General features: G+C 41.1%; 1 protein-coding gene across 7 annotated transcripts in view; it reads right to left on the bottom strand.

Annotated features, from left to right (window-relative positions):
- Positions 1-18464, bottom strand: part of PCM1 (pericentriolar material 1) — a 62779-nt gene that overhangs the window by 6329 nt on the left and 37986 nt on the right. For all 7 annotated transcript variants that reach the window (XM_066632964.1, XM_066632963.1, XM_066632961.1 and 4 more), the window contains 10 exons: positions 16878-17045; positions 13695-13867; positions 13487-13615; positions 12550-12670; positions 11675-11809; positions 11235-11368; positions 10199-10333; positions 7320-7517; positions 5231-5290; positions 4001-4136 (listed from right to left, as the gene is read on the bottom strand). In XM_066632964.1, the coding sequence (XP_066489061.1) occupies positions 4001-4136; positions 5231-5290; positions 7320-7517; positions 10199-10333; positions 11235-11368; positions 11675-11809; positions 12550-12670; positions 13487-13615; positions 13695-13867; positions 16878-17045 (1389 nt within the window). The remainder of the gene's footprint in view (positions 1-4000; positions 4137-5230; positions 5291-7319; positions 7518-10198; positions 10334-11234; positions 11369-11674; positions 11810-12549; positions 12671-13486; positions 13616-13694; positions 13868-16877; positions 17046-18464) is intronic.

Here is an 18464-nt window from a genome sequence, read left to right on the forward strand (position 1 = left end):
GGTCCAGAGTGGCAGGCTGGGCTCTCTGTGGAGCTGCAAAAGGGCCCACCTGCCCTCCCTGGACTGGTTTTTGCTATTCCAAAGGTCTTTCCTGGCACGACCAGGAAATAAGTGTTGCTGATGTCATCTTGTCAATTTGTCATAAGAAATTACTTCTGGGTCTGGAGCCTGATGAGGGCGTCGCAGAATGGGTGAGTTTGGGAACCACTGGTTTGTACTTTTCATTGTTAAGGACTGCAATGAAATAAAAAACTACTGTTGTACATGAAAGCAATGAGTATGGTGATGTGCCAGAGATGAATACCAAACAGCCCAGTCCTACACATGTTCACTTAGAAGTACATCCAAGGGAACTTAAAACAACTGGCTGCTTAAAACAACAGTAATAGAGGCCCAGCAGAGGTGTATACCGCAAAGAAAGAAGGGTTCCACTAAATTCAGGAGAGTGCCCGCATGGCTAACCAGCCAAGTTAGAGAGGCTGTGAAGGGCAAGGAAGCTTCCTTCCGTAAATGGAAGTCTTGCCCTAATGAAGAGAATAAAAAGGAACATAAACTGTGGCAAAAGAAATGTAAGAAGGTGATAGGGGAGGCCAAGCGAGACTATGAGGAACGCATGGCCAGCAACATTAAGGGGAATAATAAAAGCTTCTTCAAATATGTTAGAAGCAGGAAACCCGCCAGAGAAGCGGTTGGCCCTCTGGATGGTGAGGGAGGGAAAGGGGAGATAAAAGGAGACTTAGAGATGGCAGAGAAATTAAATGAGTTCTTTGCATCTGTCTTCACGGCAGAAGACCTCGGGCAGATACCGCTGCCCGAACGGCCCCTCCTAACCGAGGAGTTAAGTCAGATAGAGGTTAAAAGAGAAGATGTTTCAGACCTCATTGATAAATTAAAGATCAATAAGTCACCGGGCCCTGATGGCATACACCCAAGGGTTATTAAGGAATTGAAGAATGAAGTTGCAGATCTCTTGACTAAGGTATGCAACTTGTCCCTCAAAACGGCCACGGTACCAGAAGATTGGAGGATAGCAAATGTCACGCCTATTTTTAAAAAGGGAAAGAGGGGGGACCCGGGAAACTATAGGCCGGTCAGCCTAACATCCATACCGGGTAAGATGGTGGAATGCCTCATCAAAGATAGGATCTCAAAACACATAGACGAACAGGCCTTGCTGAGGGAGAGTCAGCATGGCTTCTGTAAGGGTAAGTCTTGCCTCACAAACCTTATAGAATTCTTTGAAAAGGTCAACAGGCATGTGGATGCAGGAGAACCCGTGGACATTATATATCTGGACTTTCAGAAGGCGTTTGACACGGTCCCTCACCAAAGGCTACTGAAAAAACTCCACAGTCAGGGAATTAGAGGACAGGTCCTCTCGTGGATTGAGAACTGGTTGGAGGCCAGGAAGCAGAGAGTGGGTGTCAATGGGCAATTTTCACAATGGAGAGAGGTGAAAAGCGGTGTGCCCCAAGGATCTGTCCTGGGACCGGTGCTTTTCAACCTCTTCATAAATGACCTGGAGACAGGGTTGAGCAGTGAAGTGGCAAAGTTTGCAGATGACACCAAACTTTTCCGAGTGGTAAAGACCAGAAGTGATTGTGAGGAGCTCCAGAAGGATCTCTCCAGACTGGCAGAATGGGCAGCAAAATGGCAGATGCGCTTCAATGTCGGTAAGTGTAAAGTCATGCACATTGGGGCAAAAAAATCAAAACTTTAGATATAGGCTGATGGGTTCTGAGCTGTCTGTGACAGATCAGGAGAGAGATCTTGGGGTGGTGGTGGACAGGTCGATGAAAGTGTCGACCCAATGTGCGGCAGCAGTGAAGAAGGCCAATTCTATGCTTGGGATCATTAGGAAGGGTATTGAGAACAAAACGGTTAGTATTATAATGCCGTTGTACAAATCTATGGTAAGGCCACACCTGGAGTATTGTGCCCAGTTCTGGTCGCCACATCTCAAAAAAGACATAGTGGAAATGGAAAAGGTGCAAAAGAGAGCGACTAAGATGATTACGGGGCTGGGGCACCTTCCTTATGAGGAAAGGCTACGGCGTTTGGGCCTCTTCAGCCTAGAAAAGAGACGCTTGAGGGGGGACATGATTGAGACATACAAAATTATGCAGGGGATGGACAGAGTGGATAGGGAGATGCTCTTTACACTCTCACATAATACCAGAACCAGGGGACATCCACTAAAATTGAGTGTTGGGCGGGTTAGGACAGACAAAAGAAAATATTTCTTTACTCAGCGCGTGGTCGGTCTGTGGAACTCCTTGCCACAGGATGTGGTGCTGGCGTCTAGCCTAGACGCCTTTAAAAGGGGATTGGACGAGTTTCTGGAGGAAAAATCCGTTATGGGGTACAAGCCATGATGTGTATGCGCAACCTCCTGATTTTAGGAATGGGTTAAGTCAGAATGCCAGATGTAGGGGAGAGCACCAGGATGAGGTCTCTTGTTATCTGGTGTGCTCCCTGGGGCATTTGGTGGGCCGCTGTGAGATACAGGAAGCTGGACTAGATGGGCCTATGGCCTGATCCAGTGGGGCTGTTCTTATGTTCTTATGTTCTTAACTTTACCTATAGGTGAATGTGCAGAGGTGTATCAGGGGTTGGCCCAACTGGACACAGTCCTAGAGTCCACAATTATCTGAGGACCCATTTGGCCCAGCTGACTACAGAACCCTCAACACCACCAGCTGCAGTAGCAACCTAGGCACCATCAGGGTGGGTTGGTGGGGGTGTCGTGCAGGGCTTTGCCCAAGGTGACAGACACCTGATGCTAGTTTTGCAAGCATGTGTAGGCCTGCAGTCTAAGTGTGCCATATAAGGTATTGGGAACAAAACAGCTAATATTATAATGTCGTTGTACAAATCTATGGTAAGGCCACACCTGGAGTATTGTATCCAGTTCTGGTCGCCGCATCTCAAAAAAGACATAGTGGAAATGGAAAAGGTGCAAAAGAGAGCGACTAAGATGATTACGGGGCTGGGGCATCTTCTTATGAGGAAAGGCTATGGCGTTTGGGCCTCTTCAGCCTAGAAAAGAGGCGCCTAAGGGGGGACATGATCAAGACATACAAAATTATGCAGGGGATGGACAGAGTGGATAGGGAGATGCTCTTTACACTCTCACATAATACCAGAACCAGGGGACATCCACTAAAATTGAGTGTTGGGAGAGTTAGAACAGACAAAAGAAAATATTTCTTTACTCAGCGTGTGGTTGGTCTGTGGAACTCCTTGCCACAGGATGTGGTGGTGTCGTCTGGCCTGGACGCCTTTAAAAGGGGATTGGACAAGTTTCCGGAGGAAAAATCCATTACGGGTTACAAGCCATGATGTGTATGTGCAACCTCCTGATTTTAGAAATGGGCTATGTCAGAATGCCAGATGCAAGGGAGGGCACCAGAATGAGGCCTCTTGTTATCTGGTGTGCTCCCTTGGGCATTTGGTGGGCCGCTGTGAGATACAGGAAGCTGAACTAGATGGGCCTATGGCCTGATCCAGTGGGGCTGTTCTTAAGTTCTTAAAGCAGCACACATTTTATGCGCACATAAAAACTGTGTGCGCGCTTGGAATTCTCTGAAGTTTTCTCAGAAAGCTCCTTTTAAAACTGAGTAACACTTTGCTTTTACTACCGTAGGAACTGCAGCAGCGAAAAATAATGAAGCAAGTTCTACATGCAACTGACAACTTCTATTTTTGCCTGTATCCATCTGAATAGACCAACTGGAAGTATTTGGATAATACAATATTTTGGTTAGTGTGCTTAAAGAATTTCATAGACAAAAATTTGTGAATTTTTTTGTTTGCTTTTTTCTTTTTAAGCACTGTCAAAATGTATATAGGCAAAAACAGATAGCTGGTATTGGAAACGGCACAGATCTAGTGATCTTACAAAAGGGAGGCTGTGAACCTCATTCTAATAGTAGCAATATGTACAGCTATGACATACACATTATATAAAGCTGCACTCAAAGTAATGCAGCCTACTTACTTATGGATACTGGACAACTTTCACTCTCTTCTTCTTCCTGGTCAGAAGCATCTGATCTAGTACTTCCTGGAACTTCTCTGTTATTGTATATTACAGATTCATGAGCTTGCTTAATAGTTTCAGTTTCATCTTTATCCTACACAAACAAAATTAATCCTTAACAGCATTTCAATGTTACAATTTTTTGATATATTGCAACAGGAAAGTATAAAAGCTTCATACCAACCTAAAAATTACAGTTATGAAATTCATCATTTATTCTACAAACCTTATCATCCACGCACTTTAAAATTATGCCAAAATTCTAGTGGGTCTTCAGGTAAGACTTTAATATGTCACTTAGACTAGGAGGAAAACCTCAAAGGAACAAACATGAAGTTGTGAGACTGCAATTTATTTATTTCAGTATCTATATAATGACTTTCTCTTGGATTCAAGGTGATTTACACAGGCAGTCTAATCACAAATTCATTTTTCACTGAGGTTTTTACAAGTATTCTTCCATGAGAAAATCTTACAGAACACTTTTCCAGATGTTTTACCTTCATAGTGCAGTCATCAACCATAGTGCAGTCATCAACAGGCAACTACAAACCAAGCTTCAGACAAGTTCTCAAGATTTTAGCTGGTTTTTGCCATCTTACATCTGCCAGTGGCTTCTTATGGTCTCTCTTTCTCAGTCTCTCTTCCAAGCAGCTGATCCTGCTTAGCTTTCTCAGGGAAGGCAACTGCTCAACCTACAGACCACACACCTCCTTCCCATTTTAGTCCAACAATTCTATTAAACTTAGTGGGAGTAAGTCCCACTGAACTCAATAAGAATTATATCTGAGTTGACATGTGTAAGAGTACACTATGGGACACTTTAAGCTGTTCTCATTTAGAAAATGCTGCCAATCGGCAACTTCTTGACCTACTTGTGAGCTTTCTTTGAGGCATTACATTGTCCTCTCCTGGAAATTGCATTGAAATTTAATCATTTCTTTCCAAGCTTTTGAAAAGAAAAACAAGAGCTAAATATGCCTGTTTCCGTCTAGTGAGGGACAAGACATATTTGACATTTTGCTAAATTTCTAACATGATCTTATTTTCATGCACTTGAATAAAGTTTAAAAAATTACTTGTGAAAAAGTTGATAAGATTCTGTTAAAAATAACCTTTAATTGCACAATCTAATAAGGACAAAAGGCGATCCCATTTCCCACTCCTATCATTTTATGAAAATCTTACTTTGTCTTCATCAATGTCTTCAGTTGATGAACACGCTTCTCCTTCAAGTGCTCTTTTTGCCTAGAGAGGGTATAATTGAAATGTTACTAGCATTTCTTTCAAACCAACCAACTAGGAAAAAAATAGATTAAACAGACTAATAAAGAATGATAAAGTTGCCATTGCTTTTTTGTCCCAGTAAGCTTGGGTGTGATGTCAGTTTTTGTACTGGGAACAAATTAATTAGTTTAATAAGATTATCCTTCGTTTCCGCACTGTCCAATGAACACTCGAGACAACAGATATGGGAGAAAGGGCCACTTTATTTAGCAGTTACAGCAGAAGAGGAGGCTAAGACCTGCAGCATCCAAGGCAGCGAAAGCCCCCTGTGGTGCAGAGGCGGGACCTCTGGGTGGTACCAGAGCACCTCTGCCCCCCAGGCGGGCATGCACCCGACTCCAAGTTGCGCCCTGCTGTTGGGCGGCGCATGTCATCCATGTCTGTCCCTTAAGGGGAAGGCAGCCGGACCGTGGGCTGCACCACCTCGAGCCACTGAGCCTCTGAGGTGTGCCCCGCGGTCCCGGACAGGGCCTCGTCTACGTCCTCGTGCCGCCGAGCCCGAGGACTGAAACTGGGTTCCACCCTGCCTATGCCGCCTGAAGGTGCATGCCCAAAGTCCCATTCACGCCTCCTAGCCCGTGCAAAGGAGGAAGAGGGCTGGGTCTTGCGCCTTTTAAAAGGCCCGCCGTAGCTGCCAGTCCCAGCCCCCTTCCACTCCCCATTGGGAGGAGACTCTATGTTCTTATGTTCAATTGGGCGATCGGGAGAATCACCATTTCAAAAATATTGCAACAGTATGCAATAGTATGCCCTGTACTGGAAACATCTTTCTATCATCTCTCGCCACACAGTGGTTTTTTGTTTTTTTTTTAAATGTGGTTTAACATTAAGCTTGGAAAAGAGCTTAGTAGAACATGAGAAGTAACTCACTGTTCTGTGATTATCATTTGGCCCTAAATGTATTAAACTGTTCATGATTGCATTTTAGTAATGTTGTGTCACTCAAACTGTTTGCAAACACCCATGTATTTTTCAAAATTCTGTTCTGTACAAAATTGGTTGCTGAAAATAGCATATTAAATCAGACCATCAAATGTTGTTCAAGAGTTCAAAAAGATTATTCTGGAGGGCTTAATGCTTAAGGGCCCACTCCTATTTGACTTTAGCGATAGTGCTGAGCTCCAATGCTGGCATGGTGACACAAACATGCCATAAGGCAAGTCTGTGGCACCCAGAGAGGAGGGGTCACTGGTGCTGGGTCAGCAACAGTCAGAGCTGAGCCTCAGCCCTCGTGGAGGGCTGGCTGGCGCTCCTGTAGTGCCAGGGGGGAGGCAGGGAGTGGGCAGAACAGGATGGGGAGAGGAACCACAGCGGGGTAGTGAAACCAGAGGAACCCTGCTCCACTATATCCTATCCTCCTTGTCGGGCTGAAAAGCCCAACATCAAGGCTCTCAAGTCTGCGTCGGCAAAATAGCCAGCAGAGACTTGAGAAGACCCACTGTGGGGTTTGGGGTTTTCCCTGGGGGGGAGGGCATGAAAGTCCCCTCCCCACCCAGGAGATCTCCAGAGGCCCTGGCAGCACTGTTGGATATTACTTTGACACTGCTGCATCTGTTGGAGCCACTGGGGATAGGACTGGACTGCCTGTATGTAAGATACACTGAAGATTCTTTAAACTCTTACATGAAATTTAATTCACTTTATGACAGAAAGAAGTTGCAGGTTCTCAGCTTCTTTTTAATAAGTAAAGTGAGGAAAGAGTGAATAATTACCTCTCCAGAAAATCTGTGCAAATATTAAATTTTGACACCAATGAGGAGGCTTTTCATGTTATGTTCCATTTCTTAAAAAGTAATGCCAGAAAGGGGCAATGGATAACAAACTGAAAAATTTAATTTCTGTTTCAACACAGAATGCTACAGGTACAAATTCAAGCTCTTAGTAAACTGCAAATCTCGTAAAAGAATTTTTTTTAAAGTATTTCCAAAAGATATAAAATCTATATTATTTCAATTCTACAGAAAACTATTCATATTGAAAATATATCAACCTCTTTCGCATAGGACTGTATCATTCCATCTGCTTCAATTTTCCTTTTACATCTTTGCTTTACTGTAAGGCTATTGTTGTCCAAATCTTGCATGAGTTTAAAGAAGGCGAGTTCATTGAATAGGACTTCTGAAATCTCCACAAGAAGGTCCTCCCCACAATCCTTTAATTTCTTACCAGCAAACTTTGCCAGTGAATCCTATCAACAAAGAAAACATACTTTTGATTTTATTTATTATAGTTATCTATTACCCATTCCCCAAAGAATTCAGGCTAGCATACAAGACTATCCTGTTTTATCCTCACAATTACCATGTAAGCTGAATGTCTTGCTCAACACATTCCAGTGACGTTTGGCTCAAATAGGGTTCTGAACAAGGTTGAACCCAGTCCAGATCCACTACATGTCATATTCCTTCATTTTCATGCACAATTTATAATTCAATTGCCTTTATATTCTGACTAACAATCTAGGGACCAATACAATAAAAAAAGTCAATTTCTGAAAATCCAAAGAAATATACAAGAAATAAAAGTTGAGTCTTGTTACTCGCAAAGGTTCCATTCCCAGAACTCACATGGATGGCAAAAATCACATTAAAGCAAATCCATTTAAAAACAATGACCCTTTGCTAGGCAATTTAAAAACAGCCTTGCTAACTTTGTGATGCAAGACAGAGTCATTAGGCAGACAATCCATCCATCTCTCCAGGCACTTAAAAAGGCTTCACTATGAGCCAGCACACCTCCCTTCACCCATAGCTCAGCACTGGGAAAGAATGCAAAGTAATTCTCTTTCTTTCATGTGCTGAGGAAGAAGGGAGGGGGTCACTTGCCTTGGAGGGAAGCTGTTCTAAGTGCCTGGAGAGAGAATGATTGATGGATTATCAGCTGGCTGCCCACTTTCCCATTAACAAGGCTATTGTTAAATGACTTTTTCCTTTAATTTAAAGGGCCTTTCTCATCATGTTGAGATAAAACCTCAGGTGAAAAATCTGTGGATAATTGAGTTATACCTGTACAGCCTACAACAGGGGTTTCAAACATAAGGCCCATGGGTCAGACGTGGTCCCCAGAAGCAATTTCTCCAGCTCCCAAAATAATTGGGCTCTCTGTGTGATAATTGGGAACTCTCATATCTTGAAATTATGAACAAGATTTGCACACTTTATCTTATGTCATTTGCAGTTAATGAGTTTCTATGTGAGAACAAACAGCCTATTTCTGGCCATCATCTGCTTAATTATGTTACTCTAGTCCTCAACAGGCATCGTGAATGCTACCCGGCCCACTATATGAAATGAGTTTGACACCCCTGGCCTACTAGGAATGTTTCAACCCTGCTGAAATTAATGAGAACTGCCTTGAAGTCACCTCTCTCGATCACTGCTCTTTAGATCAAGATGATGCCGTGAGCCAAGAGCTCTCACTACACTCTAGCCAAAGGAATGCCATTTTAACATCAGCTCTGATTCTGCTTTTGGCCTTAAAGATGTTTTTAATGTTTTTATCTGCTATTTGTCTTAATTTATGTTTTTAAATGTGTTTTTTATATGTTGTTAGCCACCCTGGGTCCCTTTAGGGAGAAGGGCGGGATATAAATAAAGTTTATTATTATTATTATTATTATTATTAAGATGCTTGTTAGCAAAAAACTGCAAGCCACTCCTCATGCAGTGGCTTGTCCTAGGGATAGTGGGGCCTCAACCATGAGTCTGCAACACCAGAACCTCAGAGAAAAGGCAACCTATGTCAGTGGCAAAGGGTGGAGGGGTAGGCCAGTTGGCGGACTGGGCAGTGAAAGTGGAAAGTTACTGGATCCTTGTCCCCTTAACTTTGCTAGCCACGCGTATGATTTGAAATGAGTATAAAAAGCTAGCTGCATCTAGCTACACTTGCGCATGATCTGAGGCAACTGGCCTCCTTGCTGCCTTGCTTTGGTACCAGCAATAAATAAGCTGTTTTCCACTATACCTACCCTCAGAGTGTTAAATTGAGGTGTAGCACTCTGGGTAATGAACCTCACACTGCCTTTGTGTGTTCAAGGGCAACAAAGACATTAAAGTAAATTCACAAAAATGAGTAAGATTTATTTTTATATATCTGTAAATAATGGTTCATTAAAATGCAAACACATTAAAAATGATTTATATTTGTACTCTATAGCTGAGCAGTAGATTTAAGTCCTGTATCTGTGTAATTTCTAATTAACGCATCTACTACAGTTAGTACTTTCAAGACTTCAGAATTGACCTTTTAAAGGTGTAGAACTTTCACTTATGTGCAAAGCAGATGAAATGCTATAAAGAGCTCAGTTTTGATTCAACAGCTGATGTTCTGGGCAGAAAGTCAGAGTTGGTGATTTTCCTTATTTGTTTATAAAAATATATAGTGTAACTTTTCTCCTCAGAAAACCCAAAATGGCTCAAAATGACAAACTAAAAACATTGCTGTAAGAAAGCTGTTGGGGGCAGGGGCGGGGGAGGGGTGTAAAACCAATGTACAATAACCTCTTGATAATTTTTCCATAACAAAGTGAATGTAAAAAAAGCACATACTACACAGCTGTGTTTTTTTTCCTTTGTTAAAGGACAAGATCAGGCCCATGGTGAGAGGCTTTAACCATTTTCCTTTGCTGTGGCCCTGATCCCAACTGGGCCCCCTTTAGCTTCAGTTCATGGAAAAACAGCTGGTCAAATATGAGCTGAGGGTCGGGAAGAGGATAAAAGCCTCCTTCCTTTATCCTCCGGCCTGCGTGCTATTTAACAAAAGAAAAAGCAAGCATCACAGTTGCACAGCAGGAATTTAGCAGGAATTTAGAATGTGTGTCATTTGTCCCTTAGACTTCTAGGTGGAACAGAGGACAAATCACACACTCACCTGCAGTATGCTACCAAGCTGCTTATGAAATATCTTCACAAACTCTTTGCTTTCATCATTTTGTTGGGTAAGGGTCAAGACCATGCGCCTCACTGAAGTCAAGAGCTGAGTTGAACATACTTCATCCATGTGTTCCTAGAGAGAGTCAAAAGATTACTCCATTAAAAGGGGAAAAAAATCTACTTTGACATATTCTGTTTTTATCCTCCGTATTTACAACAATCTATGTGTTCTAAATATTCAAAGTACAGACAGGCAATGTGAAAAAAACATACAAAAGATTCTTATTTCACTCACACCAGACAATTACTGAAAGATTTTATGCTTTTCAGTGGGCTGCAAATAGTTTACAATTTAGACAAACACTAACCTACACAAGCACAGAGGTCAATCCTGAGCTCTTCAGCATTGGCAGTACGAGCATACCAGTGGTACTGGGTGTTGCAAACGTGCTGCAAGGCATGCCTGCAACACTCTGAGCCAAGTCAGATGCATGTAACAAGCATAACCAAGAGGTTATTTGAGTATATTCCACAACTAGAAGTACTAACACTACAATGAGAAAATGGGCTGCCTTTTGTTTCTCCTATTTAAGAATGCTGTCAGTAATAAATTATACAGATTAAGAAAAATTCTGCTGTGAGTCATCAATGCAATGAGCTGATATGACACATTAATTTGTGTACCCTCATGAAAGAGTAAAGTGAGACAATTTCAATGCTTATTTCCCTCAAAAAAGCAATGCAGATATTTGCTTACATTTAAGGGAGCAGAAAGTTAATACTTCAAGGACGCACACAACTGAGATCAGAGGCGTAAGGGATAAGGCATAAAGTCAAGAACTTTAACTATTCTACCACAAAACCTTGAACAAATCTGGCAAAAGTGAGTTTATGAACATTTGTGTTTCTTGGAAAAAAGCAGTTGTTAGAGAACAGAGTAAGATAAAAACAAGCTGCTCCCTAAAAAAAAAGCTGTTTAACAACTGCTTGATTGATTCTTCAGTTGCACTTACTGAAAACACCATTTTGATTACCTTCAGAAAAGGTATCACCTCCTTCATGATAGCTTTAATTTGTCGATCGAGCTGCTGAGTGTCAATTCGAGGACAAGGAACAGCAGACACTTCAGCTGGCTGTGATGCATGATGGCTTTCAACTACAGTTGAACCTTTAAGGAAGAAAAGTACACTCAAACCAATGTTTTTTACAATGTTCCAATTTTAATAAAGTATACAATTCCTGTTTATAAAAATTACATATCTAACATATTTTAGCAAATTTGAGCACAAGGACAATCAAATATCTTTTACTTTTTTTTTTTTTGCTTATAAGCACTAAAAAATATTCATATGCCCAGAGAACAGAATTAAGACAAAATGAAGTAGTTCTATTTCAGAAACCAAGAAGGTCCCAGGGACAGTATCTTGAAGGCAGGCTGCCTGACAATTATGATAAGCAAATAAAAAAAGCATACCTTCCAATTTAGGAGCACTTTGGAGATTACTACAACAGCCATCCTCTGAGTCAAGGATACTTTCAGCTGCCATTTTCATCCTCTCATATTCTCTCATCCGTGCCAATGCCTGATCTAAATGAATCACAGTGTTGCCTACATGTAGGCAACAAAATCTTTTACCATATATACTTTAGGTTTGCAAATCAAGTATTAGAATGTGTACATTAAATATAACAACTGCAAGAAGCACAAGCAAGGTTATTAAGTAATGAATAATCAGTGGTTCCCAAACTGATGGGTTATGACCCAACAGCCAGAGAAAGTTCTGTGTCTTCCCCCGATAAGGGGCAGCGAGACTATTGCCAGGATCATGCAGTTGCCAGGGACCAAATGGGGGTGTTTTCAACTTACCAGGGGCAGTGTCAGTCTCGGGGGGGGGGGGGGGGGAGAGTCCAAAGAGGCCACAGATGTCTCTGCAAGGCTCCCCAAGCCATAGAATGCTTTAAAGAAAAACTATCATGACCAGGTTTCACAACTGCAAACCAGGTCAAAATTGCCTTTTAAATGCACTCTGCAGGGCTCTACAAGCTGCAGAAGCGTCCATGGCCTTCCCGCACCCCCCCCTCCCAATGAGGTCGGCACTGTCCCTGATCAGTTGAAAACACCCCCTTCCATCCCGGGCACCATTGCCATCCTGATGATTGTGTTACTGTCTTTGCCCCTCCCCAACGACAACTTACATTGTCACCAATGTTTCGGTAGGAGTTTGGGAACCACTGGAATAGATCGTTGCAAAATAGATTGATAACAAATATGACACCACCCATCCACCCACACCCCCACAAATCAAGCTGCTGCTGTTCTTTCAGTCAGCTGCCAGTTCTATTGCTTACCAAGATCATCAGTAGCAAAAGGCTCAAAATTTGAAGATGTAGACATAGTACTGCCATTGTCTGCATCATTTTGTTCACACTCTCTACAGACTCCTTGGTCAAAATTCTTCTCAAATGTCTCCTTAAAAATGTGCAATAAAATAAGTTGGCACACACTTTACCACAAACAAGCCATCCTTAAACTTCCCAATATTTTCAGAATAAACTGCCCAGAATCACAGATCATTGAACCAAGTTGGAAGAAGACTTTTCGGACATCTAGTTCGACCCTCTGCCTGAAGTAGGCAAATCCTCTCTATAGCACCTCCAAAAGGTGCTTGTTAAGTCTCTTCTTGAACAACTCCAGCAAGGGAGAACCCACCACTTCCCTTGGTAATAGGTTCCACACATGAAAGGGCTACATCATTCTGCGAATTCTTTTACAAAATGAGACACAAGGGGGTGGACAAACTATCACTTACACTAAAGTGATTTTGAGGTGATGGCCAAAGCCCAGCCCAGATCACTTAGACAAGGATATTTTTTTATAATAATAATAAACATTGCTGAGAGTAAGAGTTAGACCAAAACGGTCATGGATAGGTGAAAAGGAGCTATGTGGAAATCAGATAACTTGAATTACCCCAATGTAACTTTGCCCCAGCACAGGCCAATCATCTACAAAACATTAAAACCATCAGTGATTCAGTTTTATGAGGGGCATGATCACGGTTTTACACAGAAAAGTATAAAAAATAAGTGCCTTACTGAATCAAGTACATAATTAATACCATCACCCAGTTCACATCCAATTCTAATGTCACAAACTAGACTGGATACACCATATAAATGGGTAACAAATAAATCAACGTAAGAAGTCAGCATAAAGCCTAAAATGCTTTTTAAAAAGATGAACTTCAGATTAGAATACCCAAAATAAAGTTATCAAAAATCTTACATCATCGGTAGTAGCAAGGCTTTCACTAGGAGTAAGTTCTGAATTTGATCCTGCCCATGCTGCTGAGTTCAGCGGTTTAGGACATTCTCCTTTTGCATTATCTTCAGATGTATGTCTCGTTACTATATCCTATACAATGCAACAGTTTTGTTAAGATAAATTGCGAAAACTTTTGCTTAGTTAAAAAAAATCATGTTTTTAAATGTACCTGTAAAGTATACAATGCTCTTTGTCTCAAATAGTCTGTATTTAGCATCTGGAGCTCATGAAAAAGCTCAATTAGAAAATGAGGGCGAGATTCATTTTGTGATATCAAAGTAGCTACTTCAGAATAAATGGTGTCTCGCAAAGCTTCAAACATAGAAAGATCACTGCCTGTTTCTGTAGAGAGATAGATAAACCAATAAGGATCATAATTCTTTCCCACTGATATTTTTCCCTTATCCTAAATGCATACAAAGAGATCTAACCTCCAAACCACTCTATCCCACTCGAGTAAATGGTAAGCATTTTCATTTGTGGACACAGGGAGGAGGGGCAATATTTTCTTCCAGTGGTAGCCCCCTGTGCTCAGTCGGGTACTACTTCAGAATCCCTTCCCCAACACTGGGAAAGTTTGCTGCTAAAAGGGGAGATTAGAAATCCCTATGTTCCAAGAAAGCACCACATAAGACGAACTGCAAAACAGCCATAAGATACTACTTTTATGGAGCTTACAGTACAGTGACAGAGGAATATCTAAAAGACAAGACAAACTGGGGAGGAGGGAAGACCCTGTTTCACACATAACACTAAACAATGCTATTCTGAACAATATATTCCTTGCAAGAATCAGTACAGCTTGACATGCTGGGATAACATTATGAGTTGGTGATAATACACATAAGTCAGCACACTGCATGCTAAATATGTTTTATTTTCAGATACATCCTAAATACTTATTTGCGGAAGCAGCATACCCTGCTATTGGATCGTTAGTTATCAGGTGCAAGTGTCAATTTCCAGAACACTAACAATCATGCTAATGAGTTGCAACAGAGAGTCATGTGACAACACTGAAGACTATGGCTATGAACTGAAGAGGAACCTTTGGGCAGGGAATTAACTGTACAGTTCCTTGGACCCTAGTTTAACAGGTTTCACTGTCTCTTTCATGAATTTGTCTATAAAAGTTCATGCTAGAATACATTTGCTAGCATTTAAAGTGCTAGACTACTCTTGTAGTTGAGTATGTGTTGCAGCCCAGGATGCATTATATACTTTGGCAATAAACTGTACAGTTCCTTGGGTTTATTGCCAAAAGGGTTTAATGGGTTCCTTCCATTAAAATCCGAGTTTATATTTTAGCAGCCCAGGATGCATTATATACTTTGGCAATAAACCCTCCTTTGCCTTTGTTTTTTAAGAGAGGGAGATCCGATGCTACTGTTCTACTTTACCTAGCCAGCAAGCTGGATTTCCCCAGTGGTTAAACTTAAGTGGGCTATACTTTTGGAGAATATTGGGTGTCAGTTCTGATTTGTCAGTACACCCCTGAAGTATCAGCTGATATACAACAATGCATTTTGTCCTGTACAACTTCTGCACAACAGAACACTTGGGTTTTGAACAGTTTGCCAGTTCAGAACAACCCAAGAGCTTCATAGCTTAAGCTCAGCTCAAAGACAACTTGCATTTTTCTGGTAATAACCATGTGATTCTACCTGCCAACAACTCCTACGAACAGACCACAGTGGGCTGTACAATGGCAGCTCAAGCAGCAGCTTGTACACTCTAGCTTATTAAAGTTTCTCTCCCAGAAAGTCACATCCTGTGATTATAGAAGTCCTGAATTTGAGATGTGCAGGGACTGGCTGTGCCTATTCAGCAACAGCCACTTTTCAGGAAAACAAGCAAGAAAAAATTGTTTGCATTAGTTTGCAGATTCATTTTGATCAATGTATTTTTTGACAATTCAAAAAGCAAGCTCTGAGAAGCAAGTTATTTAGGATAAAAGATCAGAAAATCAAGGTAAACAAGTTTGGAAGCTAAGCAGCTAGTGCATTACCTGGTGCTTCTATGCATGCATTTCTGTTAGACTGCTGCAGTATTCTCCTAGCATGTGCTGCAGGAAAGGGAGGTGGGAAGGACAGACAGTGATAAACACAAAAAATGTGTATCAGAAATAAAGGCAAGGCCTAATGAAATAATGGGAGAATGGTTATTTAGTAGTCTGAATAAAGCTAAAAATACTATTTACCGTCTCCCTAGAGCTCAAGCTTTCCAGAAAAAAAATTCCAACAAGTTTATTGCCTACCAAAAACAAATACATAAATAAATTAAAAGACCCTAGATAGGATTTTTCATGGGATTTCTAGTCCAATAGCCTGTGTACATAGATCAGATACATGTTTCTGCTGAGAGCAGAACACATTTGCAAACAATTTTTCATTTATATATTTTTGTAAACACACACAATACTTTTAAAAAGCTGAAAAGTATCAGGACTAAACATATCTCCCAGAATTTCAAATAACCCCAAAAGGGAAAGAGAAAAAAAAACCAAACACTACATTGGTAAAAAGGGACACCATCAGGTTATTAAGCATGCTTAACAGATATGCTTAAAATTTTAACGAAACAAAAAAGCTGTCTCAGTTAGGAGGTCTGCCCTTCCAACAGAACAAACACTGCTGGCAAAGCACAGAGTTGAAAGTGAAAGGTGACATTCAGAACAGCAAACTCCTTGCAAGAAAAGCAAATTTATTTAATGCACATCTGAATGTGTCCCATTTAAAATGAAGGATGTAATGTATAACGTGCAGATGTAATAAAGTCAGAAATTTGTTGCTATCCATTTTATACTTAGAGACCTTATACTAAAAAAGAAATCAATGGGTTGTATCCAAGGAAAGTTAGTTTTCACTTAGGGTTAATGGGATTCAAGTTAGTCACAACTAACATGATTGATTTTAATGAAAACTTAGTCATGACTTTCACTGGATACAAAGCCATGTTTTAAAGAAACATTCAATTCTAACACAACTTGACTAAAATGTAATCTAGCAGGAGAAACAGTCAATATTAAAGTCTCAATTCTTTGCACTGTTAACTGTATCTAATTGTTATATCCTTAAATAATCATAAAAGCATGTAAATATGTTTAGGATTGGGACCATAGCATATTCCATAATGTATTCTCAGAAACACTAGGATCCCCCCCCCATCTCTACAACTTTAGTGGAGATTTCCTAATACAACAATAACAAGTAACAATACAAACATCATAGTCCATAGCCAGAAAGTTACCTGATCCTAGCAAGATTTTCAACTCCTTTTAATAGCAGTCCACGAAGACACAATCAAATTCACTTTAGAAGAAAACACTTTACACAAAAAAGAAAAGGAGTACCTGAGGACATTTCTGATGATCGACTGTATTTAATGATTTTTTCTAGCTGTTCCTGGTTCTTTTTACTGAACACTTTTGCTTGAACAATTTCTTCTTTTCGGGTTGACTGCCTCATCCTATTGCTTTTGTAAGGTTCGCGTGTACTAGAAACACTGGCACTTTCATAACCTTAAATGAAAAGATTCAATTTTTACATGAGCCAAAATTTTAAAATAAAATTTAACATTCAATTAAACCAGGGGTCTCCAAACCCCAGCCCAGGGGCCAGATGCGGCCAAAGGCGAGCCTCTATCCAGCCCGTGGCGAGCCTCTTATCCCCTGAAAGTCTCTGGCCCGCTTGGCTGAACATGACTAGAACTGTGCTCTGGTTGCGTCTGGAGGCTTGCATCTGGTGTGAAAGGTCACAGAGGATGAATGAATGAGCCCATTCATTCATTTATTCACTCATCTAAGTTCCATCTCTGATTCATTTATATACATTTTATATTTAAATTTATATTTTCCAGCCCTCAACACCATGTCAGATATTTGATACGGCCCTCTGGCCAAAAAGTTTGAATTAAACAATCAGATAGCCAAACCAAAGCTTAGAGGCCTTTAAAACATATTAACAGATATTGGGAAGATCAACATATAATTTAGAGTCACCAATTAAGATGGCTTTAATACAGGAATATGTTTAATTCATGGGAGGACAAGACAGGTTAATATGACTATTAACCATAACAGCTAACAAGCATACCTCTCTATATTCAGACATATATTGCTTCATTACATACTGGTGACAAAATAGGAGAAGGCTACAAACTTCATGCGCTAATTTTTTCCTTCCAAATTTTTTTATACCACCCTTCCTCCAATGAGCTTGGGATGGTGTACATGGTTCCTTCCCTCCTTTTGGTCTTCACAACAACCCTGTGAGCTAGGTTAGGATGACTGGACCAAATTCACCCAGGAAGCTTTGTGGCTGATTGGTGTAGTGATTGTGGTGTTGACCTGAAAGATTTAGGTTCAAATCCCCAACCTGGCTCTCCATACTTGTGAAACTCCTAGCAACTTCTAATTAACCCATTTCTGCCCAGCCCGTGAGTACATATATGCGACGTTGGGCAGAAATGGCTTAGCAAAAACTCCTAACAGAATATTAGATTAGAGCAGGGGTGCCCAAACCTTGACCCGAGGGCCATTTGTGGCCCTCGGGGAGCCCCCAGTCTCCAAAGAGCTTCTGGCCCTCTGGAGACTTGCTGGAGCCCGTGCTGGCCCAACACAACTGCTCTCAGCATGAGGACAACAGTTCAACCTCTCACCTAAGCTGTGGGACGAGGGCTCCCTCCACTACTTGCTATTTCATGTCTGAGATGCAGCTGTGGCAGTGAAGGAAAGGCTGGCCTTGCTTTGTGCAAGGTCTTTTATAAGCCTTGAGCTACTGCAAGACCTTCATTCATTCATATAAGTTCCATCTCTAATAAGTCCTACTGATGTCAATTGCACTTTGGTATGCATTTAGAACTGCTGTATATTTTTTCATGGCTATGCCTATGCTATGCACTATAAAGAAGGGTCTAAAGCAGCCATTTTCAACCACTG

Source organism: Tiliqua scincoides, chromosome 6 (assembly GCF_035046505.1).
Source record: "Tiliqua scincoides isolate rTilSci1 chromosome 6, rTilSci1.hap2, whole genome shotgun sequence".
Classification (NCBI taxonomy): domain Eukaryota; kingdom Metazoa; phylum Chordata; class Lepidosauria; order Squamata; family Scincidae; genus Tiliqua; species Tiliqua scincoides.